Source organism: Ceratotherium simum, chromosome 9 (genome assembly GCF_057802395.1).
Source record: "Ceratotherium simum simum isolate JZ-2026a chromosome 9, ASM5780239v1, whole genome shotgun sequence".
Classification (NCBI taxonomy): domain Eukaryota; kingdom Metazoa; phylum Chordata; class Mammalia; order Perissodactyla; family Rhinocerotidae; genus Ceratotherium; species Ceratotherium simum.
In genome coordinates, this window is record NC_141908.1 from 49,177,841 (window position 1) to 49,203,095 (window position 25,255).

The 25,255-nt window shown below is 39.8% G+C and overlaps 1 protein-coding gene across 5 annotated transcripts in view; it reads right to left on the reverse strand.

Moving 5' to 3' along the window:
• Positions 1–25,255, reverse strand: part of LRP2 (LDL receptor related protein 2) — a 203,479-nt gene that overhangs the window by 25,429 nt on the left and 152,795 nt on the right. For 4 of the 5 annotated variants that reach the window (XM_087435357.1, XM_087435356.1, XM_087435355.1 and 1 more), the window contains 13 exons: positions 24,822–24,974; positions 23,893–24,063; positions 19,879–20,102; positions 18,103–18,280; positions 16,878–17,074; positions 15,918–16,163; positions 15,073–15,201; positions 13,993–14,112; positions 12,453–12,569; positions 11,587–11,703; positions 10,305–10,442; positions 7,761–7,883; positions 3,862–3,990 (listed from right to left, as the gene is read on the reverse strand). In XM_087435357.1, coding sequence (XP_087291483.1) covers positions 3,862–3,990; positions 7,761–7,883; positions 10,305–10,442; positions 11,587–11,703; positions 12,453–12,569; positions 13,993–14,112; positions 15,073–15,201; positions 15,918–16,163; positions 16,878–17,074; positions 18,103–18,280; positions 19,879–20,102; positions 23,893–24,063; positions 24,822–24,974 — 2,042 coding nt within the window. The remainder of the gene's footprint in view (positions 1–3,861; positions 3,991–7,760; positions 7,884–10,304; positions 10,443–11,586; positions 11,704–12,452; positions 12,570–13,992; positions 14,113–15,072; positions 15,202–15,917; positions 16,164–16,877; positions 17,075–18,102; positions 18,281–19,878; positions 20,103–23,892; positions 24,064–24,821; positions 24,975–25,255) is intronic. The other variant, XM_087435358.1, reaches the window with a different exon arrangement.

Consider the following 25,255-nt stretch of genomic DNA (forward strand, 5'->3'; position numbering starts at 1 on the left):
AGCCAACTATAGGACATCTTTTTTTTTTTTTATAATTTTATTTAGTTATTTTTTTCCCCCAAAGCCCCAGTAGGTAGTTGCATGTCACAGTTGCACATCCCTCCAGCTGCTGCATGTGGGACCCGGCCTCAGCATGACCGGAGAAGTGGTGCATCGGTGCGCACCCGGGCTCCGAACCCGGGCCGCCAGCAGCGGAGCACCTGCACACAACCGCTAAGCCACGGGGCCGGCCCTAGGACATCTTGAGATGACCCCTTTCCATAACGCTTTGTAGAGGATTGGGGGCCTCTGTATTTAGATATCTGGTAATGGCCTGAATGCCATTTACACAAATGGATGCAATGTTAGATCCTTGAGGCAATTTCCCATTATACTCAGCACTGCCAGGGTCACCCACAGAGCATCCAAATTCTGGACTCCAGAACTATGAAGCCAGAGGCTCTTTACAACTGTCACCATCTGCTCCACTATCTTTAATGCTGTTGTGTGTGTGTGTGTGTGTGTGTGAGGAATTTTGCAACATGTTTGTATCAAGGACTTTAAAAATACTCACTGTTTTACCCAATTATTCCAGGTTAATAAATTTTCCCTCAAGAAGGAATAAAAAATCTGCACTATGATTCATGTTTAAGGTATAGTGTTATTGATAATAAGAAAATTTGGAAACAACTTTAATGTACATTCAACAATAGGAAAGAAATTATGACATATTGTATTTTACCAAATCTAAGATACCACTGATGCACCATTATTTTATGTAACACTAAAATAGAAAAAGTCTAGGACTTACACTATGGCTTGTTGTCAATTGTAAGATGCATCCTGGTTTCAGAGATGTTCAAATGTGAAAATAAACATGCATCTTAAGAATCAATGAGTTAGGATTATCTACATGAAGAATTACTATGTAATCATTAAAATTCATGGTTTCAAACAATACTTTAACATGGGAAATAGCTATAATAAGAGTGGAGAAAACGACTGTAACACTAGTATAGAATATTCCTTTAAAATTTTTTAAATATTCAGAAATACTTTTGCACATCTATGTGATAATGGGGGTCGGGATGGGGTGGTGGTTATCTCCATAAGGGATCCAAGCTTCATCTACTCTCAAATGAAATGTCTCTTGGTCACAGCCTTCTGAATATTTTAGCTAAAGAGACTGTGGTATCTCCTGGCTGAATTCTTTCAAATAAAAATATATTTCTATCTATCTGTCTTCTACAGTAGGCAATGAGGTGAACTTAATCACTTCTCAGGGTCCCTCAGGGCACAATGATGATATAAGTATATGTGATTTGAATAGACTAAAAACATTGAATTTTAAAAAAGAAAAATAACTACAAAATAAAGCACAATGACATTCAATAAAATGCTCCCCTTGCAGTTCATACTTCAAAGCTGTATACATAAAAGCCTTACAATAAAGGTCTAGTCTGAGCTCTTAACAATGACATATTGCAAAATAAGTCTATTCATATTTTCTACTTCTTCTTGAGCCAGTTTCCGCATTTTCTGTCTTTTTAAGAATTTGTCCATTTCACCTAAGTTGTCTAATTTTTTGGCACGAAGTTTCTCATAGTATTCTCCTATTATCTTCTAAGTTTCTGTAAGGTTGGTAGTGATGTCTCCTCTACATTGCTCAACAACTGTGAACTATTTTTATCAACTTGAATAGCCTTGAGAGAGTCATATAACCTTTCTGAGTCTCACGTACATAGTTAGGCTCTATAATGTCCTCCCAGCTCTAAAATCTATAATATGATTAGGGGTCCCAGGAGGTAAAAAGTTCTGGACCAAGTGCTCCGTTGAGTGAGTTGTACTCTTGTGAAGCAACAGTCCTTAACAAGAGCAGAAATCACATAGCGTTATGAGATTGTTCCTTAAATTTGAGGACTTTCTTGTAACTTCTTTCATTTGAAAACAATCATTTTAATCCATATAACAACAGAGTCCCTCAACCCAGACATATGATGCTCTATTTATAAGATAGAAACTTTATTTTCCATTTTATGAAGAAGGAATAAGAACTACCTGACTGAGAAACAGCAAGTCAATCTACCTTTATAATCACGTAAATAATATTTGCAACCTGAGGTTAACTTCTTCCCTTTAAACCTTAATGGTGCTAGAAAAATATTAATGTCTTTCTTGATTTTAAAGTATTTTTTAAAAAGCAAACATATGTTCAAAACACCTCAGTGATCCTGTTTAAAAGAAAAAGGAGAAGGAGGAGGAAGAGGAGGAAGAGGAGGAAGAGGAAAAGGAGAAAAGGAAAAGAAAAGAAAGGCAAGTGGATTAGCAGCACCTAAGAACTGGTATTTTAAACAAGAATTCTATGTCTCAGCTGAATTATTAGCCCACTGCAGTAAGACTGAATTCTGTATCACATATCCACTTAATATCTGAAAAGAAATGCTGCTTCCATACCTAAATTAATGTCTGCGCTACTTGGTTCCTTTAAATAAACCCTGCTTTTAATTAAATGTCATTTGAATAAGAAGTACTGTAGTCGATTTTAAGCCTTTTAATTGGCATGGGCAACTAAAAGAGAAAGCAATGTTTGACCGAAGCCCAACGTGGAAACACTCCACACTCCTGGAACCATTCATATACCAGTCTCTGGGGATCAGAACCCAAATACCATCCAGTTTTGCAAATCATGTTGTGTTCGTGCTTTTTAAATATTTAATTATCTCACTTTATTATGTCAAAAACTCCAAGCCTCACTGAGAAAGTGTGTGAAATAAATGGCAAATCAACTCAATATGGCTGGTTATTTATCTTCCTTTGTAGCCCACACAGGAGAAAAGTTACCAGGAAATCCTTGGGATGCCTCAGAAAAAAGCAATTAAAGCCCAAGAAGTTGAAACCATGTGGAGCTAACTAAAGCGAATAAGTCACAGGCTCCTTGAGTTTGAAGAACTCGCTCCTTTTTCCTATGAAGAAACTGAGGCCTGGAGAGGTCAGTATGTGCCCAAAGTGGCACAGCGAGTGGCAGAGGAACTAGAGGCCAGCTCTCTTAGCCTGGAGTCATAGGACTGTTCAAATTCTGCCTCTGCCACTCTGTGTGACCTCAAGCAAGTTACTTAAGCTCTCTGAGCTTTATTATATAGATAGACATAATAACAGTGATCCACTGGGGCTAGCCTGAGTGACAAATTAGATAATCCACGTGAAAGCATTTCCTAGGAGCCATAAAGGACTGTAAAGGCGTGAATTAATAGCATGACATTCCAACATTTCCATCACAATATTGAGCTAGAACCATCCCTTGGTTATGTTCATCATCCTTTTCCAACACAAAGTCCCTCCTCTACTTTAAACATAAAAATAAATGTTCCTTCCAAGGTCCCCTGTGACATTCCCATCCTTACCAACCACCCTTAGAAGCTCTTCCACTAAAGGCCAAAGATACTGCATTTGGCTTAAGATGAAAAAATGTGCAGACTGATAAACAAAATATGCAGCTTTAAGGTCCTGAGAGGCACCTAGTGCACTGGGAAGAGGATTGCTCTTCAGTGAGGCAGATCAGAGTTCAAATCCTGGCTCAATCTCTTCATGGCAGGAGGACATGGCCAATTTATTTAACCTCTAAACCAGTTTCCTCATTTGTTTAAAAGAGAGAGAGAATAATACCTAACTCATAGGATTGTTACAAGGATGAAACAAGAAAACCAGTGTAGTGTTTAGCACAATGTCTGGTATGGAACAAGTGTTCAGTAACAGGTAGCTATGGGCTGGACTGCAGTTCAGAGCACAAAGTGAATTAAAGAGAATTATGTCATTATCGTTGCATGCTTTCATTAGGTAAACCTGAGTTACTACAATGAAGTATAAAAATAAATGTTTACTTACTGCAACCCGTTTCATCAAAATGGTCACCACAGTCATCGAAATCATCACATACCAGGTGCTCTGAAATGCAATGTCCATTGCTACACTTAAATTCATCTTCTTTACAAGGTCTAGGGGTCGCACCTTCACCTATAATTTAAGAACAAGTTAAAGTCAAACTTTTTCTTCTGTGGAACAAGATGCTTCCCTCTGCGGCAGACACAGTTATTGCTCACAAATAAGCCTGTGCTTCCCTGCATTTCTTATGTTGGGACCATGTGACTAGTTCTGGCCAACAGATTATGAGTTGGAAATGACAGGCGCCACTTCTGGGCCGAAGCAATTAAAAACCCATGTGCCTCCCTGCTTTGGCAACCTTCGAAGCCATGTGTTTCAGGTGGCCGATCTGCAAGAAGGAGGAGGGCTGTGCAACCTGCATTGGCCTTTACATGAGTAAGAAATAAATTTTTGTCATGTCACACCACTGAAATTTTGGAATTTGTTGGTTGCGGCAGCAAGTATTAATTACCCTGGATAATATATAAGTAGGGTACTTTCATAACAAAAACCTAAAATATTTGTCATTGGCATCAAAGTGAGGAGGCAAGCAATGAGGAAAGTGATATTGGAGGCAGGAAAGATGGAGACCTGTGTTATGCAATGGCAAAACATTTGGTAGAGCTTAGAAAAACTGGAAAGCAGACCATGTGCTCACCGAACTTGTCAATCTAGGGAAAGAGGTTGGAAAACAGAAGTTAGTAAATGAGCACTGCTTGCTGTTACCTGAGTTTGGCAAGATATATAAGAAAGAGATAAGGTCAGGGAGGAAGTGGTTGATTTACAAGCAGAAATGAAAGAAAATAAAGTCCAGGAATTTGCACTGTGGGAAAAGCCAACTGCATTTAGATCCCAAACAGTAAGAGTCTGAGTTTAAAAGGCTTTGAGACACAAAGGCCCAGTAAAACCTCTTAGTTGGCTAAAAACGACTGCTCATCCATTTTTCTAGATGGCCTGAATGTAACTGACAATCAGTTGAGACAAAGGTGCATGAGAGACTCCAAGTCAGTATGCTTTTGAGAGTGGAAGGGGCACTATTAATAATTCCACCAGGGCAACAGACATAAATCAGGACTGCCCTAGGCCAACATGTGTCACCCTACCCCAGTGGCATTTAAGAATTGCTACAGACTGGTGATGGTGATGAGTCTCTAATTCTTTCTTTCCCAATAAGAACGTTTGTTTATCTCTATTATGCTTCCCCTGTTCTACCACTATCTGTTGGGGGCAGGGGGCATAAATAAAACTAGTCTATTAGTTTATGGGTCTCCAGACCAAGAGGAACCACATCTGCAACTGAAGGCGTGATTAATGCCTATGATCCAGAGCTCTGGATTTCAGTTACTGAATGGGATTATGAGTTACATCCTTTGGGGACAGGTTAAGGGTCTTCTATGCACAGAAAGAAAAGTGTAAAGGGATGTTTAGTGACACAAGGGTAAATTGTGGTAGAAACAATTGGTATTCACTGTGTTTCACAGTCTCCCTTGCAGTTAGATTGGGGCCATGTGACTAGTTCCAACCAAAGGACTGTGAGCAGGAGCAACGTCTGTCACTTCCAGGCCCAGGAAGTTAAGAACCTGTGTGCCTCCTCCATTTCTCTCTTCTCCTGCCCTGGCAACCTTGAAGACTATGTGTTCCAGATGGCATAATTACAGGACGGAGGAGGGCTGACTGACCTTCATCAAACTTTACATGAGTAAGAAATCAACCTCTGCTGTTTTAAGCCATGGAAATGTTGCAGTTTGTCCATTGTGATGGCTAGCAGTGATTCCTCTAACATCCTGCTCCTTGGGAAGAATAAAAGTTTACTACCTCTTTTTCCACTCTCAGATTTGACCATGTGCTATAATTGCCTTGCTCCTTAAAAAAAGGATGAAATCTTGCCATTTGCAACATGGATGGGCCTTGATGGTATTATGCTAAGCAGAATAAGTCAGACAGAGAAAGCCAAACTCCGTATGATTTCCCTCATAGGTGGAAGATAAAACAACAAACACATAGACACAGAGAACAGATTAGTGGTTACCAGAGGGGAAGAGGGCAGGGGGGAGGGCAAAAGGGGTAAAGGGGCACATGTGTACAGTGACAGATGGCAACTAGACTTTTGGTGGTGAACATGTTGTAGTCTATGCCAAAGTCGAAATATAATGATGTACACTTGAAATTTATGTAATGTTATAAACCAATGCTACCTCAATGAAAGAAAAACAAAAAACTGGGAATTAAACATATTAAAAATGACTAAATGCAATTCTATGCAGCTAAAAATTTTTAAAATATGTTTACAAGGCAGTTTGTGTAATAGATTCCATATATATATATATTCTAAATTGATATCGTACACATGAAGGAATCTTTTTTTTGTGTTAGAAAGATTAGCTCTGAGCTAACATCTGTTGCCAATCCTCCCTTTTTTGCTGAGGAAGATTGGCCCTGGGCTAACATCTGTGCCCATCTTCCTCTACCTTTTTTGTATATGTAGGATGCCTGCCACAGCATGGCTTGATAAGCGGTGCGTGGTTCCGTGCTCAGGATCCGAACCTGTGAACCCCTGGCTGCCGAAGCGGAGCACTAGAACTTAACCACTACACCACTGGGCCAGCCCACCACATGAAGGAATCTTAAGATTTAAGGATGTAAATGTTAGTAGTATTTTGTCTAGGTGGTGAGATTTCAAATCACTTTTTCTTTATGTCTATCTACATCACCTTCGTGTGTGTGTGAGCACATGCATGTGACTGTGTGTGTTACCTGTAACCTTTTTAAAATAAAGACAATGGTGTAAAATATGGCATTTGTTAACAGGGGAAATGGGAAGTGAAAAGGGGAAGGGGAAACCTGCTCGCATTTTTTTTTTTTTATGTTCTATTTCTGGGTTTTCATCCTTTTGAGCTATGCCTCAAATAAACATATTAACAATGTTATAACCACAGGTTCATCTCTGCCACAAAAAAAAGCCGGGGGGGGGGTACAAACTTGAACATTGCAATAGTGTCAAAGACCTCCTGACCTACAGCCCCCTCTGGGATGGGAGCTGGCAGTGAGCACTCCAAGGCCACATCAATACAAGGGAAGGAAAATAGAAAAATTAGGCATTTATCTCAATTTTCCCACATAACATCCTTTTAGGAAAAAAAGTAATTGGAGTCAGGGAAAATAATTTTCCTTACCAACTTTTTTCTAGGTAAATTCAATTGCCCAGAAAATTAATCAACTCTCTCCTTCAATGGATAGATTATAAAACATTCTCAAAATGGAAAAGCACAGATTTTTCAATATCTAAAACATTAAATGCAGCCAGTTTGAAACTTCTATCTTAAAATAATCCATCATTTTTCTCTTTTGGGAAATGAATATTCATTTTAAAGAGGAATATTAGATAAGCTCTGCTAACACCAGTGCTGCGATACTTAGCATGATCTTTTCAGCTGGGTCTTGAGAAGTTCATGTCCCTAGATTAATAATTAGTAACTCGAGGCTGAAGAGGAACCAAACCTCATCTTTGAAAACAAATAAACCATTAATTTGTGAAGTGACTCAACCAGTGTGTAAGTGTTTGTTTTCATTTTCGCAAGAGAAAAGAGGAAAGAAAAGCTTACGGAATGCTTAAACCAAGACTAAAAAATGAAGGGACCTGCCAACATCTGGCTCAAATGAGATAAGAATAAGCAGGGAAGAGTTGCATCTGAGTAATGCATATGTTTATAGAATCTTGTAAACAATTACGTCAGCAGAGATCTGCAGTCATAAGCACAGCATGAGCCTCTAGAGAACAAACTGTAATCCCAGGGGTACATTTTGCAAATTGCAAACAATTTGGGGCCCCTAGTTTTTTCTTCTCCCTTCTGACTTTTGCTTACAGTTCTCCTTTTTCTCATCACTTCCATCTCCACAGTCATCGACACGGTTGCACAGCTCGTGACTATAAATACAGCGATTGTTGTCACACCGGAAACGGTGTGGTGACTCACAGGAAACATTCACTGAAAGGAAAGATGGAAAAACAAAAGCACAAGTTAAGAGGAGAACGTTAAGTGTCAATATCTAAAACACTCCCACGCCAGCACCAGGCTTGCTTCATTCATCTGTTCATTTGCTCATTCGATCAACCAATTTACAAATACATCTTGAGTATCTAGTACACACCACGTCACTGTGCTAGGCACCAGATACAATGCAGAACAGGAAAGGCACAGTCCTCGTCCTCAGGGAACTTTCATGCTAGCGGAGAGACAGACTTTACAAATTAACCAGACTTTACAAATTAACCATTCAGTTACAACTGTGATAAGAGCCACAAAGGAGATGTGTTATGAAAGCACCCACTGTGGGGGGCCTGACATAGATCTCGAGGAGGAGGAGGAGTCAGAAGAGGCTTCACACGTGAAGATTCTGAGTCAGGAAGGAACACAGCAGGTGTTTGGACCTGAATAAAGGTCTCTGGCTGGAGCACGGAATGAGGAGGATGTTGATGGTATGAGGCTCAAGAGGCCGGCAGGACCACACATGGACTCTTATCCTAACAGCCAGGAGGCCACTGTTTGTCCCTCTGACTGCAGCTGTCATTGAACCAACAGAGCATAAAGATTTATACCATGATGGACTTTCCTTCCCTCCTACATTTAAAGTTGATATCTTGCAATCAAACCCTGACTCATCTTGTTGTCCAGAGTTAGATCTCTAGCTGATGCTTTTGCACCTGCGAGGAATCCAAGGGTAGAACCTGGCTCCCTTACTTCTTTGGTGCGGGGGCATAGTCCTCTACGGATGTACCAGGAACTCGGTAAACTCAACAATTCAACACACATATGTGTTCTTCTTCCTCATGAAGGACTTTGGCTGTTTGATTTTCTTTCTGCCTTTGCACCACACACAAGGAGCAAGAGGAGAGACTTGTAATGATGTTGTTTGGGGGGAAAAAGTCAGATCCAAGAGCTGGTTCTTAGAAGTATTGTTAATAGAACTATTGCAAGAATTATTTGCTGTGAAAGGCAAGTGCAACATTATAGAACAGTGTTGGTCAGTTTTTAATATGGTTGCCTCTCTGCCTCTCCACAGTTTAATTTTACTAGTTATGGGCACTTTCTCTTAGAGAGAGAAGCAACTTCCTAAGGACTTCTTTGAAAGTTACCTTTGCTTAGGATATTTTTCAAGATGCATCAAGTTAAAAACAAGACAAAACATGGTAGTTCCTAACAAGAAAAGAGGTGGCAAGAAAAATGTTGGGATGCCACTGTGAAAATACAATGTATGTTAATTCAAGTTCTCTGAAGGCAAGAAAATACTCTGATATAGCATTTTCTAGAGTCAAATCCCTGGGCTAAAAACGAATAGTGATGAATCTAAGAAGCAGAACAGAAGAGTGATGTGAACTTCAGAGGCAAATTGCAGCTGAGTCAGACTGAGAACTAATCAAGAGTTCCAGCAGGAATGTTTCTGGGGGTGCCTTCTCCTGTGTTGAGGACTTTTACTTACATAAAATTCTTAACCTTTAGCTTACATCAGGATCACTTGGAAGGCTTGTAAATGCAGAGATTGTTGGGCCCCACTGCCAGAGATTCAGATTGGGTAGGTCTAGGGTAGGCCCATGAATTTGCATTTCTAACATGTTCCCAAGAGATACTGACTCTCCCAGTACAGGAATGACACTTTGAGAATTACTGCCCTAGAGGCTCTCCAATGACTCAAAATGATTGAAACAAACTCTAATCAGTAATTCTTAACTAGGAGACTAAATTAAAAGCTAAGGAGCTTTTTAAATATACATTTGTCCAGGCCCAATCCCAGGGGATTCTGGTTCATCCTAGGGGATTCTAAGCCTGGGGTGGGGCCAGGGCATGTGATTTTGAAACACCTCTCCCCGAGTGATCTGATATGTATCCAAATCAAGACTCACTGGTTTAAAAAATAAACATGCATCATACAACAGAAAGGAATTAGAGGCCTTGAATTATGATGTAAAGGGAAGTGACCTTATGAATTAACTAGTCTTAAAGTTTCCTAAAGGTGTTCTATGAAGCTCTAGGGGTTTGGAGGGAGGTGCTTTGAGGGGCACAGAAAGTAGGCTGGAGCAGGAGAGGTACAACACCTCCACCCCAACCAGACTTCAACCACAACAGATCTGCCTCTATCTATGCACACTGGGCTTCCAAGTAAGATTTCTTTTGAAGAAATTGTTTTCTAAGGCCATAAAATGTTTAAAACCATGGATGTCTGCCCAACTTTCTCATGTTTCAAATAGAGAACTAAGCTGGAAGGCCAAGCGAAATCACAGTAACACAGATCATGGGCCTGGTACTCAAAAATTGTACAACTGCCCTATAGGATCACATGCACCACATAAGAAACATTGAGATTTTGTCAGACAACACCACTCCCATTCACTCTGTTTCTCTCCCGCTTACAGCACAGATGAAGTTCTTCATCAGAACCATCACCACAGTCGTTATCTCCATCACATTTCCAAGACGACTGGACACAGACATGATTTTTACATTCAAACATAGTAGCCGGGCAGTATGCACCATTGGGAAAGCGAGTGGCTGTTGGTGGGGAGGAAACATATTCAAATTATTAGAAAAAGTTGCTAGTTTTGGAAAGCTAGCCTGCTATTTCTCCTTTACCTCTTTCCATTATAGCCTGCTCTTCTTTATTCGTTCAGATGTACTGTGGCCTTAAACTGTCTGAAATTCTGATGGAATATTTCTTAAGGACAGCTGTCCATGCTCAGTTTTCAATGACAGGAGTTATTACATGGATAGCACTAGACATTCTCTCGATAGGCAAGTGCAACTCTTCAGCGTCCGCACTGGCTTTACCCATCATCCATTTATATAGTGTCTTTGAAACCAGGTTTTAAGATGTGGCAACCATATCACCAAAAATATCATCATGGATAATCATCAACAGTTAATATTTATTCAGTGATTCATAAAGATTAAAGTGTGAATGATCATATTGACTTTACATTTTTAAATAACTTTTTATATGTAATCATGCAATTCAGAAAAATTTTAATGCTGTAAATACAGTATGTTCTAATACCCAACCCAAGTTCTTTATATCCATATATTCATTGCTCAAATATTCTTCTTTTATCCACAATGTTTTTATCCAATTAATGATTTGTATAGTAACTGATAAAAGACAAATACTTTTGTTAGCACAGATACTTCATATATTCTCTATTTAAAATATTATTAATAAGGGGCTGGCCTTGTGCCATAGGGATTAAGTTGGTGGGCTCCACCTCCGTGGCCTGGGGTTCGCGGGTTCGGATCCTGGGCGCGGACCTATGCACCACTTATCAAGCGATGCTGTGGCAGGTATCCCACATACAAACTAAAGGAGGATGGGCATGGATGTTAGCCCAGGACCAATCTTCCTCAGCAAAAAGAGGAAGATTGGCAACAGATGTTAGCTCAGGGTTAATCTTCCTCACCACCGCCCCCCCAAAAAAAAAATAAAATAAAATATTGTTAATAAAATGTACTTGAATGACTGTTGTGAAATATATGGATATTGTGACTCAGATCCCAGGTGAACTGATAATTATCAATGAATGCTGAAGAGAAAATACCTATGGTCTTCTAACCTAAGAAGTGGTGGCTGATGGGAGAGGTAGGGTCTAAACTGCCATATCCATATATTTCAGATAAACAGTGGCACAGGTATCTAGCAACTTACGACAAGTGGCTTCATCAGAGGCATCAAGACAGTCAGCAATTCCATCGCATTTCAATTGGTCAGGCACGCAGTGTCCACTATTACACTGAAAATATCCAGGATGGCAGGTCCTCATCTCTGAAGAGAAAAGACTGTCATTCCCAGAGGCCTTGCCATTCTCAGACAGTTATGAGCTCCACGGAGTGCAGTAAGTACCCCATCACATTCCTATCCATATCCTATGAGTGGCTCACAGCAAACCCACAGCCAGCGAATAAATAAACTCTCAAAATTCACACCTTCCCTCTTCAAGATATGGAGATGGAAGTACCCATCTCTCCTCTATTAAATAATCTCTAGCTCGTAAGCTTTTCCTCAGAAATCTGAATTCCTCAACTTTTAATGTTTGCTGATTTTTCTCAAACCCAACCTTTAATCAGTAAAGAGCTATAAAAACTACTTGGAGTTGATGATTCCTATTCTAACGCCCCGACCTCTACACCAGGGAGCTACAGCAGTATATCCCTTAGGGCCACTTTCTGGGGAATAATAGGAAGATGAATGTTTTTATTTTATTTCCAAGGGCAATGCAGATTAAAGTCTGCTCCTAGGAAATGTTTAAGTTAAAATGAGATTTTTTAAAATCTCTTGCTATTTTCTCCTATTATTATTGACCTAGACTGCTGTAAGTTAAAGATAAAGCATAGAAAATACAGATCAGAAAGTACTGCGTAATGCTAAGGTTTATATATTATATAAGTTACACAAAAATCATTTTACTCTACAAAAACCTTACAAACACTCATTTGAAGTCCCCGCTTCTGTCAAATATGCTGACCCTAGTACATGGCTCTACGGAAAGCCTCTCAAAGAACTTTGACAGTTACCACAATCCCGCTCATCAGAGTTGTCCCCACAGTCGTTGATATGGTCACAGATCCATCGAGAGGGAATGCAGCTCTGATCATCACATCGAAATTCGCTCTCTGTACACTCCCGGGGGACTGAAAAGGAAAGCCACGTGGCCATCAGTGGGCACCAGGAATCACAAACAGGAGATAGGCTTGTGAGTTGGCTTACATGCCCTCAGCGCCCAAGGCCCTCCTCTGTCCCAGAGGTCTGCTTGGGCAGAATGTCCATCGTCCAAAAATAGACCTTCCACCTCAATTTTAATTCTGTAAAGAATGGATTTTAGGGCCGGCCCCGTGGCTTAGCGGTTAAGTGCTCGCGCTCCGCTGCTGGCGGCCCGGGTTCGGATCCCGGGTGCGCACCAACGCACCGCTTCTCCGGCCACGCTGAGGCCACGTCCCACATACAGCAACTAGAAGGATGTGCAACTGTGACATACAACTATCTACTGGGGCTTTGGGGGAAAAAAATAAATTAAAAAATTATTAAAAAAAAAACCAAAAACGGAGATTATAAAAAAAAAAGAATGGACTTTATTAAGAGGTTTGTCCAAAGGTGATGTAATCTTAAGATAACTTTTGATTTCATGAAACTCTAGATAGCTTCCTATAGGATTCAACATGAACTTTATCTTATAAACAATAACATGGCAATTGGATTGCTCTTTTGTGTAGTATTTAGCTGATTGATGCTTGCAGGTGTAATCAGTATCCTGATTCTCTCAATTGCCTATGGCAAATGGTGATCACTTCTTACTTCCAAAAAGACACTAAAGTTAGAAGGTGTTTCTTATTAGTTGATCTGAAATTGAAATATATCATGAGTCAATGACGTATGTTCAGGGCTAGACCAAATAAAATAGATGTTTTCCAAATAAAAAAAAATCTTTCCAAAATACATCCAATTATTCAGGACTGACTATCTAACCTCTGACTTCCTTTCCTCAACCTCTCTGTCCAATTCCTTGTAGTCAGCACCTTCACTGGGAGAGAGGGACTAAGACCTGACCCGTCATTTAACCATTAGACCTCCTAAAATAGTCAGCTATTCCAGGAAGGATGACAATCCAAAATACAAGTTTTCTTTCCTCTGCTATTAAGGTCATTTTGGGGCAAGAGCTTAAGAACCAGCGTCTTTGGGTTAGCACGTTTCCTTCCTATACTTCTCTTGGTCCTGATTTTGTTTCTATTCTATTTATCTTATTATATTTACCCTTTATTGTAAGTCACCTCAAGTTCTTTTTGGAAAAAAACTGGGGTGTAAATAAATTCAACAGACAAAAGATTTACTTGGGTGAACATCCTCTTCCCAAAGCTTGATTATAAACATCTCAGAAGGAGATGCTTATGTCTTTAGTTAAAGAAAAAGTAGAAATGTGCCAGCCAGCAGAAAGCAAGAGATCAAGTAGCTGTCACCATACCCTTTGAGGATAAATGGCATAGACAGTTGAACTATGGACAAAGAGCAAACATCACAGCTCTGGGAGTACATAAGGATGATAGAACCCTGAACACTCACCACAGTTTTCCTCATCTGAGTGATCTCCACAGTCATTGTGCCCATCACATTTCCAGCGAAGAGGGATGCAGCGGTGATTATTACAGCGGAAATCCCCTGAAGGGTTGCACGTCATCTCCTCTGCAAAGCATAGTCATTGCAAAGACTTCAGAAGCCAATGGTAAAGAAATACCATAGTCGTACTGGCTTCCTTGTGAGACAGTCTGAGAATTATGCTATCATATTCTCCAAGCTCCCAGAGAGAGGAATGCCAGCACCATTCACTGTCAATATTCCTCTTTCGGCTAAACTGAACTTATCCTACTGCTTGAAACTAGATCCGTTCTCTCCTGTGGAAACTGTTCAAAAAATGAATTGCTATCTGGCTTGTAATTTGCAACAAAGGCATGAGAAAGAAGTTAAGTGATGCCACCAACACATAGAACATTTCCAACACATTGTCTTTAGACAATGTGTCTTTAGATTCAGCGTTATTATTAAAATAACCCATTATCTTCCTTACGTCTCTTCCAACTAAACCTAACACACATACTCATTGACAAACTCCATTAATTTATTTGGCCTTTTGTCCATAAGTTCTTTCCTAGTTGCCAAAATGACTACAGCTGTCCAACAGATGATATGGAAAGTCAGAGAGACATTCAAACTATGAAAATCTCCAAATAAAAAATATTCTGATTTTGAAATATTCTCTTTAGCAACAGATACCAAATCTTTTCTCTCCTCCTTCTATCAATTTCAATCAATCTATGAGATTAGACAATTTAAACTTGTCAAGTGTAAATAAGGACTCTACATTTGGGAGAAATTACACAAGTTCCTAACATCTTAATAATGCCTTCCCCAATTATAGCATCCTTTGGGATGAGATTTCATGTAAGATGATATAAATTAAAGTCCCCCAATAACCCTGTAAAATGCTATAAAAATGCAGCATATTGTTAGAAGAATCAACAGATGGCCCTCCCTTTTTCGGAGGTAAAGGAAAGATGACATGGAAATCCACTCTCATCTTCTAATAATGGCACTTGACACTTAAGTTTTCTTGTCCCTCCCCCACTCCCCTGCAGCCTCTCCTACCACAGCCTTGCTCATCACTGTTGTCTCTGCAGTCATCAAAACCATTGCACACGGCCCACTGTGGGATGCAGCGGTAGTTCGTTCTACAGCTGAACTCCGTATAGTTGTCACAGCGATAGGCAGAGCTCACTGAAAAGAGAGGAAGTAGCAAAGTCAGAACTGAAGTCTCAGTCCTGCCAGGAAATGCCACCAGAAAGACACCTTTCCATTGTCATATTTAGGACTTGGTGCTGAAGGGTAACAATTACCATGTTACCAACTAAATTGACTCTGGCAACAAGTGTCTGTTTTAGGTGTGATCTGTTCACCAAGAGCAGAAAGACAGAGTTCTAAGTTTTCTCACTATCTCAGTACCACTCATTCGTGTTGCAGTACAACACTGTGGTGATGGGGGGGTGGGGGTAGGGAAGGACTGGGTTTGAAGTAAAAAAAAATACCTGGGTTGAAGTGTGTGCCACTAAATAGAAATGTGACCATGTGCTTAATGTGAGCCTCAGTTTTCTCATCTGTAAAATGGGAATTGGTGACACCCACCTTCCCTATCTGAGAATGTTTCTCTGAAGCTCAAATGAGAAAGTGCTAGATATACAAAATGTAAGTTCTTGTTATATTCTGGACAGTTAGATGTTCAGTGTATCAGGAGGAGAAATCAGCCACTTCAGAAACAGGATCTGGTTCAACCTACAAGCCATACAGCTATCTGTTGCCTTGCAGTGCCAGAGTTAGAAAGGAGAATAAAGAGGGAGTGTCCAATGGGGCTGAAGCAGGGGGCTCCACATCCTCTCTCAATCCACACAGAGGTTTCCTGCTCCCGGTGAGGCCATGCTCCTCCCACAGGAACTTACTGCACTCCTGGATGGGCTCATCTGAGTAGTCTCCACAGTCATTGTCTACATCACACTTCCAGCTCTGAGGGATGCAGCGGCCATTGGCACACATAAAATAGCCTGGCCGGCAGATCCTGCCGGCACAGTGGGAAATGTCTTCGTCCGAGTTATCCTCACAGTCGTTCTCCGAGTCACACTGCCAGGCTTCTGGGATACAACGTTTGTTGGCACACTGCCATTCATTGGACTCACACTGGTGATGCTCTGAAAGCAAGGTTATTTGGTTATCAGCTTGGAAGGCATTAGGAATAGAAGCTCCTAATTTACAACAATGGATCCTGGAGAACTCAATCATAATTTCTTTTTGGAGGACTTATGTCCTAATGCACTTATTATCGACTAGTTACCATTATATGGGCACTTATTCCTTTGACTATTACTGTCTCCTAAATTCTTAAATATCTTTGTTCTGCATGCAGAATTAGGGGATAAAGACTGAGTCACTGATGATCTATTAAATTCACCTTCTCTTGTCCCTGTTCCTCTATTGGACAATAGTTTTCAAACTTTTGTGTTTGTTGCTGTCGTTGATGTGTTGTTTTTAGTTTGGAAGGTTTTTGGTGGGGGAGCTTTTCAAAAATGGAAACATAAATAAATATTACGAGAGAGTCCTTGTTTAAAATGGGGGTGGGAAATCCTCATTTTGCCCTCAATGTTAGCTCTCAAGGAGGATTCTATGTATCGCATATGGTAAAGAACCACCAATATAGACAACTTATGATTTACTGCAACCATTTGCCTTGTAGAGACCTTAGGATTTCTAATAACTCTATAAAAATAGATATAGAATTCTGAGTTTTCTCCTAGGACTTTGGATAGGTTTCTGGTTTATAATATTCAGAAAATCCCCACAAAATAATGATTGTACACAACCAACTATAGAAGTGGGCAAGGAAGGCATAAAGCAATTCAACACACCACAAAGAATATGGTCTTCATCAGATCCATCAGGGCAATCTCGGTGAGCATTGCATAGGAAGTGGGGGCTGGTACAGTTGCCATCCTTGCACTGGAACTGTCCTAACGGGCAGTAGCGCTGAGGGCAAATGGCGGGTTCATCAGAGCCATCGGAACAGTCTTTCTGTCCATCACATTTCCACCAGATAGGAATACACCTGCACAGAGAAAATAGAGCACTTGTCTTAGCAAGCACTGGGAGTAGAGGAGCAGGCAACAGCTATCTGGAAAGAAGTCAAAACTGAATTCCAAGTAATGACATGTGTGAGTTCTTTCATGGCCCTAGAAGAGGATCAATTAAACCTTGGTTCCTGTGGTGTATTTTCAGAGAAAACATTAATAGATGAGATAGAACAGGTTTAAGACCCAAATACATGCTGAAAAAATGCTTTGCGTATGATGGGATAAAATTCCTGCCACAACAAACAGAGGAGTGTGTGTTTAGAGCTGTGGTTCTAGAAGCAGAGATTGGTTGGGACTGTCTGCTAGGGTGACATAAAAGACATTCAGGTATTGGCTGGGAAGCTGGAGGACACTAACGTTTTTTGAGAGCCTATGTGATAAGTGTATGCTAGATTCTTAATCTAAGATATCTATTTAATCATCAAAATAATCTGCCATAGAATTTTAGATGCTATGATTTGCATTAATGCCTCTCCCCACTCCACTGTCTGACTCAGTCCCCCTAGTCATCAATGGCCTATGGCCATTGTTAGGGAAATGATCTGTGGCCATGTTTTACAACAAACACAAATGATCAAAAATGGATTTGAATGTGTAACCCTGGATCCTCTGGCATAATTAACTAAGGAGCTAGGCCAATATATGTGTGAAAAAGACAAAGAAATTCTGTCACTCTTGAGTGCTATTTTTCAGTAAACACTTATACATATACTCTGGCTCTGACACAACAATTTATTAGAAATAAAAAATGCATAGTTTGCTTCCTCTCTAGAAGTATAAAAACTTGCATACATAAGCATAACTGTTTGGTTAACAAATTCCATCTATTGATGGAAGAAATTATCTGAAGCTAGAGACTGAGAGTCTTGGTACATTCCAAATGAACCAAATTAATTAGCCAAAATCTTGGTTCATTAGAAAGCTCCCATCACCTGGAGGCTGGAAGTTCAATGTGTGTCCAAGGGATGGAGAGGCAGCAGAGAGAGAGAAGAGAGAACCTTACTTTTCATTGTTAGCACACAGGAATTGGGTGCTAGAGCACATGGGCAGGCAGTGGGTGCTGTCATCCAGCTGGAGGGAGTGGAAGTTATCTGGACACTCACAGGTGAATCCTTTTCCTCCTGCTTTGATGAGGCAGAGATGAGAACAGCCACCATTGTTGGTACCACAGGGATTGTTCACTAGTGAAAGGAGGAGGAAAATATATGTTCATTCAGAGTATCAAGCACAGATGAGCTGATTACCCACTTCATCAAACTCATCACCTCTTTGAGAGTAGGATAAATCCCAGTCTCATGCTTCTTCCGAAAGCCCATAAGTAGGACAGATAGTAGAGCTGGATAAGCAACCCTGTGCTTTGAGAAAACAGATTTATGTGCTACCAGAAGTGAGGCACATCCACTGGTGTCTGGGCCTAGAAAAGGTGTGTTTCTCAAAGTCCTTGGAGAGCAGATGGGAAACTTAGCTTACATTCATGTGCCCAGAACCTAAGTTAAAGTGTTAATTTCCAGCAGATACTATATTCTATCATTCTAAGGATATAGACAACAGAAGTATGGCCCAGAATGAGGTGGATGGATAAACTGAGCAGTGTCTTTACTAGTTTTCTGGGATGCCACTTGGAGGTGAAGATTAATTTGAACTTCTGCTAAAATAATATGAAGAATATTAACTTCTAAGAAAAAATACTGAGTATATTTTGCCAATTCTCATTTTTTCTTACTTCTGAGTTTATCATATACTTTAGCAAGACACCACAACAAACAAGGCCCACAAAATCCCTCCTATGCCCAAAATATACTCCAGATCTTTACTAGATTGTCTATAAATCATAAAATAGCTTTAACTGCATGAAAAGAAATATAAGTTCACAAGCAAATAAAAAACACATTTCTTGGGGCCGGCCCCGTGGCTTAGCGGTTAAGTGCGCGCGCTCCGCTGCTGGCGGCCCGGGTTCGGATCCCGGGCGAGCACCGACACACCGCTTCTCCGGCCATGCTGAGGCCGCGTCCCACATACAGCAACTAGAATGGATGTGCAACTACGACATACAACTATCTACTGGGGCCTTGGGGGAAAAATAAATAAATAAAATCTTTAAAAAACAAAAAAAACAAAAAAAACAAAAAAAAACACATTTTTTAACTTATGAAACACTGAAATGTGTTGCTCTCAACATTAGTACCTTCTAGAAGACAAGAATAACATATATTTAATACACAAAACAATGTCATAGGCAAATAAATATTTAATAAATGATGTCTTATAATCACTGTAATCTTTTAAAGATTTATTTTAAATCAATTATTTCAATAGATTAATCTTGATATTAAGGAATGATTGTTAATTCTTAGGTGTTACAGTTTATTGTGGTTATATAAGAAATGTCCTTATCTTTCAAAGATGCTTTCTTATTTAGGGCTGAAATGTCACGATATTTTTAACTCACTTTAAAATACTTCAGTCCTCCCACCAAAATAGATGAAGCAAATGCGGAAACATGATAACTGTTAATTCTTATCAAAAACAAAAACTCAGGTTGATCTTTAAGAATAGAGCAAGTTTTAAGAAAAATAAGAGTTATAAGCAGCCTTTCCCAGGAGTAGGAGAATGAACTCTAAAGATATTTCCATACTCTCAAAACTCAGCACGTTTTGTAGAAAACGTTAACAAGTAACACTATTCCCTTTATAAATCATGATGTTTATGCTTAAAAAAACAAGAAAGTAATGCACAGAACCTCAAGCAACTGTGCCAAACTTCTGAATTGTCTACTCACCAATTGGCTGCCTATATGGATGATACACATGGATGTCAAATGGTTTATGGGTTGTGTTCACCAGCATCATCCTATCTGATCCATCATATTTGTTTCCCTTTTCAACTGTCCTTGTATTCCAATCTGTCCAATAAATGGTGTCTTCAAAAATGGTAATAGCAAAGGGGTGAGGCAGTGCCCCGTCATACACGGTGTGTCGATTGTTGCCCTCCAAATCAGAGTACCTGAGGTAGGAGGAAGAAAGAGTCACTCAGTGAAGATAACACCTCCCCCAATGCCTTTAACGATAGATGAATTGACAAATCAATTAATACCATTCTACCTTCCAGAGGAAACGGAAGTTCAGGTCCTCCCCCAAACTCCTAGTCTTTAATTAAAAAGCTAAACTTAGGGCTGGCCCCCTGGCTTAGCGGTTAAGTGTGCTACTGGCGGCCGGGGTTCAGATCCCAGGCGCGCACTGACGCACCGCTTCTCCGGCCACGCTGAGGCCGCGTCCCACATACAGCAACTAGAAGGATGTGCAGCTATGACGTACAACTATCTACGGGGGCTTTGGGAAGAAAAAAAAAAGGAGGAGGATTGGCAATAGATGTTAGCTCAGAGCCGGTCTTCCTCAGCAAAAAGAGGAGGATTAGCATGGATGCTAGCTCAGGGCTGATCTTCCTCACAAAAAAAAAAAAAAAAAAAAAAGCTAAACTTAAAGGATATTTTCACTGAACAAAAAAATGTAAAAGTTTGCTTAAAAGAAGTAATGCTTGTAAAATAGGAATAGCCACAGGAGTTTAAACAATCGCTAATTTCTAACCACAGCTGCTTTCCTACAGATGCAGCTAGTTCAGCTGTTGTAGGCTTATAATCTTTTACACTGATGTTCTCCATTCAGCATGTTTTTGATATCCTGGGATGAACCCTAAGTCATTGGAAGAAATCAAAGAATAACAATATAAAGCTGGAATTCTGCCTTCTCCTGAACATTTCAGAGGAGAAGCTGTTCTGGGAGACAGCTGAATGCTCAGTATAACCTGAAAGGAGTATACTAGATGAGTTAAATTATAGGCCTGCAGGCTTAACTTTGCATACACTGGCAGCACATTTATTATTAATCATGCCCTGGACGCTATTGATGAATACTTTTCCAGATGAATAAACCTCCAGAGGAAGTTCTCTTATTTCAAGATGGTACAAAGCATCCACAGCCAAATTTCCAGGTCCTCCTAGTTCCAATGCATCATTCATTACTATGAGTCTATGTCAAAATATTGATATTTTAATACTTTTAAGTTTTGAAGCAGACCCTAAAACTCAAACAGGAGTTGGAATGAGCTAGCAACTAAGAAACTTGACAATGTTAGCCATGCGATATTAAAAATATTTTCCAAGATATTATAATTTACAGCAACTTATAGAAGCCAAAGGAAGACTTTCTTGGCCTCTGTTGATAAGACTGCAGGTAAATGACCAGAATTTAGTCACTATTTGTTTCTTTAAAAAAGGCATGGACCAGAAAGTAGTCTTGAGATCTTCCTTTTTGGTTTTTGATCTCTGTGTAGAGATCTCAGACACCCTTATCAGTATTTTTGGTCAAGTGTAGAAGCATAGGGCACAGCTACAAGGATTTGTTGGCATATCCCAACATGTACAAGAAATGCATTGGATGCTGTATAAAAATGTATTGTTTTACATAGTCTGTGAAACCTATTTCTGAACACAGGCATTGCTACCCCTCTAAGAGCTGATCAAGTCAACATGGCTCCATGAATATTAAAGGTTCATTCATTCCCAGATCAAGTGCCTAATATTATAATTTGATTTTTAGATGGTAACTTATTGCCTGAATTTTAGAATCCTGCTACACAAATAATTTAGAACAGATTTTATCAAAAAGTGAACAGATTGTTAATTAGCTAGAAAATTCCTTTTTGCCTCTAACATTCCTTAAAATATTACCTATGTGCACACTATTTCAGTGAAACCTACTAAGCTTTCAAGACCAAAAATAATCTCTAAGACATAAAAGACCACAAAAGTCCAACAAGAAAGTTGTTGAAGCTTCTTTGAACACCTTGATGCTTCTACTAATTCAAAATAGGATTTTATGGAAAGCTAACTAAGCTCTATGATGTTCCTTCAAAGAGAGGATACGCACACTGTGGGAAAAGCCAAGAGTGTCACCATCTGAATATTCCATTAAAATGGTACAAACAAACTAGAAGTAATATTCTACCTCTTCTGACCAAAGTTGATCTCTACCTAAGAGTGAGTTAGTATCTGCTATGGTAAATTCTGCAAAGAGAACACTAAAGGATTGCCTTAGTATATCAAATGAACCAGGACAAGGAAATATTCCCAAAGCATCACGTGCCAAAATCCTTATAACGTTCAATTTTCCAAAGCCTTCTTTCCTACTTACCCTAAACGTATTTTAAAACTAAGATCCTACAACATGGTGACTATAGTTAATAATACTGTATTGTATATTTGAAAGTTGCTAAGAGAGTAGATCTTAAAAGTTCCCATCACAAGAAAAAAAAATTTGTAACTATGTGTGGTGACGGATGTTAACTAGACATATTGTGGTGACCATTTTGCAACATATACATATACATATTATGTTGTACACCTGAAACTAATACAATGTTATATGTCAATAATATCTCAATTAAAAAAAAAAAACTAAGATCATGAGGTAATTCCAAGGGGCTGAGTTCAAAAAAGACATTGGAGAGTAGCAGAGGCTGATGGCATAGCCTGTAAAAACAATCCAGTATTCTCTGCTTTCCAGGCCAGGGATGGCAAGGAGTCTTCGTCACATGTATTAACCATAAAGGATTCTGGGGAAATGTCAGTTCAACAAGAGAGGGTTCTGGGATTGATTAACTATGTCTGCCATGAGCATAGGAGGAGAGAGCACCAGCATGTGTGCCTGGTATTCCTTCTTTCTCAGTGGCATGTTCCCAAGAGAGCATGAGATTAGAGAACTTCAAAAATTTCTACACTGACTTTGTAGAAATAAATTTAACAGAATGAAAGAACTTTTAAAGGCCTTTGAAAAAGCTCTGCTGAATTAATGACAATTCCATGCTTTTAAATGTGAAAGGCTGTATATCTGGGTACTTGTTCATAAAAGCTTGCTCAGAAGACATTACTACAGACCAACTAGGCCATAACTAGCAGTGTCCCAAAACAAAAATGTTCTGGTTGGTTAGTGATGTGTATTATCTTTTTTACAATGAGTATTTTTCATTGAACAGTATAATATTTAACACACTTTAAAAGAATCATCCTAGGGGGCTGGCCTGGTGGCACAGTGGTTAGGTTTGCAGGCTCCGCTCTGGCGGTCCGGGATTCGCAGGTTCAGATCCTGGGCGTGGTCTGACACACCGCTTGTCAAGCCATGCTATGGTGGCGTCCCACATAAAGTAGAGGAAGATGGGCACGGATGTTAGCTCAGGGCTAATCTTCCTCACACACACACAAAAACATTATCCTATTACCAGAAAGATTTGAATGTATTATCATATTGAATAAATATTAACAGACTCTACTGCTACATAAAATACTTCATTGTACTTATCAATAAATGCACTAAAGTATTTTAGGGAAAACTTTTTCAACACTTTTGCTCTTTTTCTTTTTTCAAATACTAAAGTCTATTAATCACATATTTGGTAGAGAAGGGCAAACTAAAGGGATAAAGAACTTAAGATGAGTTGAGCACTAAGCTGACTACCATAGGGGAGAGATTATCAGCTCCATTTTTCAGATGAAAAAAACAATAAGAAGTGAAAACACCGGGACAAAAACCCAATCTGTATGATTTCAAAGTTCATACTCTTTCTACTGCACCATACTACAGAGCTCAGTGAACCACCTATAATCAGCTTTTAGATAGAAGAGACCTCAGAGCAACTTCCAACACATAGGCCATTTGGAAGCTGCATGGGAATAATACACTGGCAACACAAGCCCTGGCATTTGGAATAAACAGTTACACGTTCTTTTCTATGTACATACTCAATGTAACCCAGGTGAGCATCTGCCCAGTAGAGTAGATCATTGGTGTAATCAATAGTGATGCCATTGGGCCACTCTATCTTGGTAGAGATAATCACAGACTTATTGGTTCCATCCATGCCTACTCTCCCAATGTATGCTCGGCTAGCCCAGTCTGCCCAGTAGACATACCTGTTGGAGCAAACAGAAAAGGTCAGTTCCTGAAGCCAAAAGAAGTCAGTGGCCAAAAGATATAGCTCTTTTCCAATTAGAGAAACAGAGTTTACATTCTACAGAGCCTCTCAGAAAGGAAAGAGAACTAACAGAATATAATCTCAAAGGGGGCAATGTATAGGAAATGCTCAAGAATAAACATGATTAATTGGGGATTTCAGTGGATTTGACATGGAGAGTCCAGTAAAGGTGGGTTTTGTTTTGTTTTGTTTTGTTTTCTAACTACAATATTCTTTACATGCAGCCAAAATATGTGACTTGAAAAGTGAAATGGGGGGCTGGCTCCGTGGCTTAGCAGTTAAGTGCGCGCGCTCCACTGCTGGTGGCCCGGGTTTGGATCCTGGGCGCGCACCGACGCACCGCTTCTCCGGCCATGCTGAGGCCACGTCCCACATACAGCAACTAGAAGGATGTGCATCTATGACATACAACTATCCACTGGGGCTTTGGGGGAAAAAATAAATAAATAAATAAAATTAAGAAAAAAAAAGAAAAGTGAAATGGTATGTCATGGCAGAGAAAACAGAATAGCTGATGAATATCATTTGAACAAGCCATGCTTCTACCAATTATACTGAACCATTTACCAGGCAGGAAAAGCAGAAGTCAAATCCCAGCAAGATATTGGCCTTGAGATAACTACGTGGCAGCCTTTTTGGTAACAGAGGCAGAATAAGGGCAGGAAAGAAGAGCCCAAGATTACAGGGAAACAATACCCATATTGAGGATGAAGGACAATTCCTCTGGGATTTTCAAAGCAGAAAGTGTTGTTGGCATCCATACAGTGCTCAGCCAGCTTGCGGCGGTATCGACCATCGAGATCAGAGACAGAGAGGCATTTCAGGTAGGCATCTACCCAATAGAGCTTTCTGAAATGGAGAACCAGGAGTTACTGATACAGCCATTTTGCTCCTGAAACTGCATATTTAGCCACCCAATTTCCTATGCTACCTTGGAATCACACTAACAGCTATTAGAACGCACTTCTCCCCAGACAAACAAGGACAAGGGGAAACAGCTGACCTTCTTGCAACGGAAGATGCAAGAACGTGTGCTACAATTCCTACTTTAAAGTGATGTCACATAGGGAATTCTGGAGCCACACCTCACACAAAGATTCTGGCTTTACTTTCTTAATGCAGCATAAGGC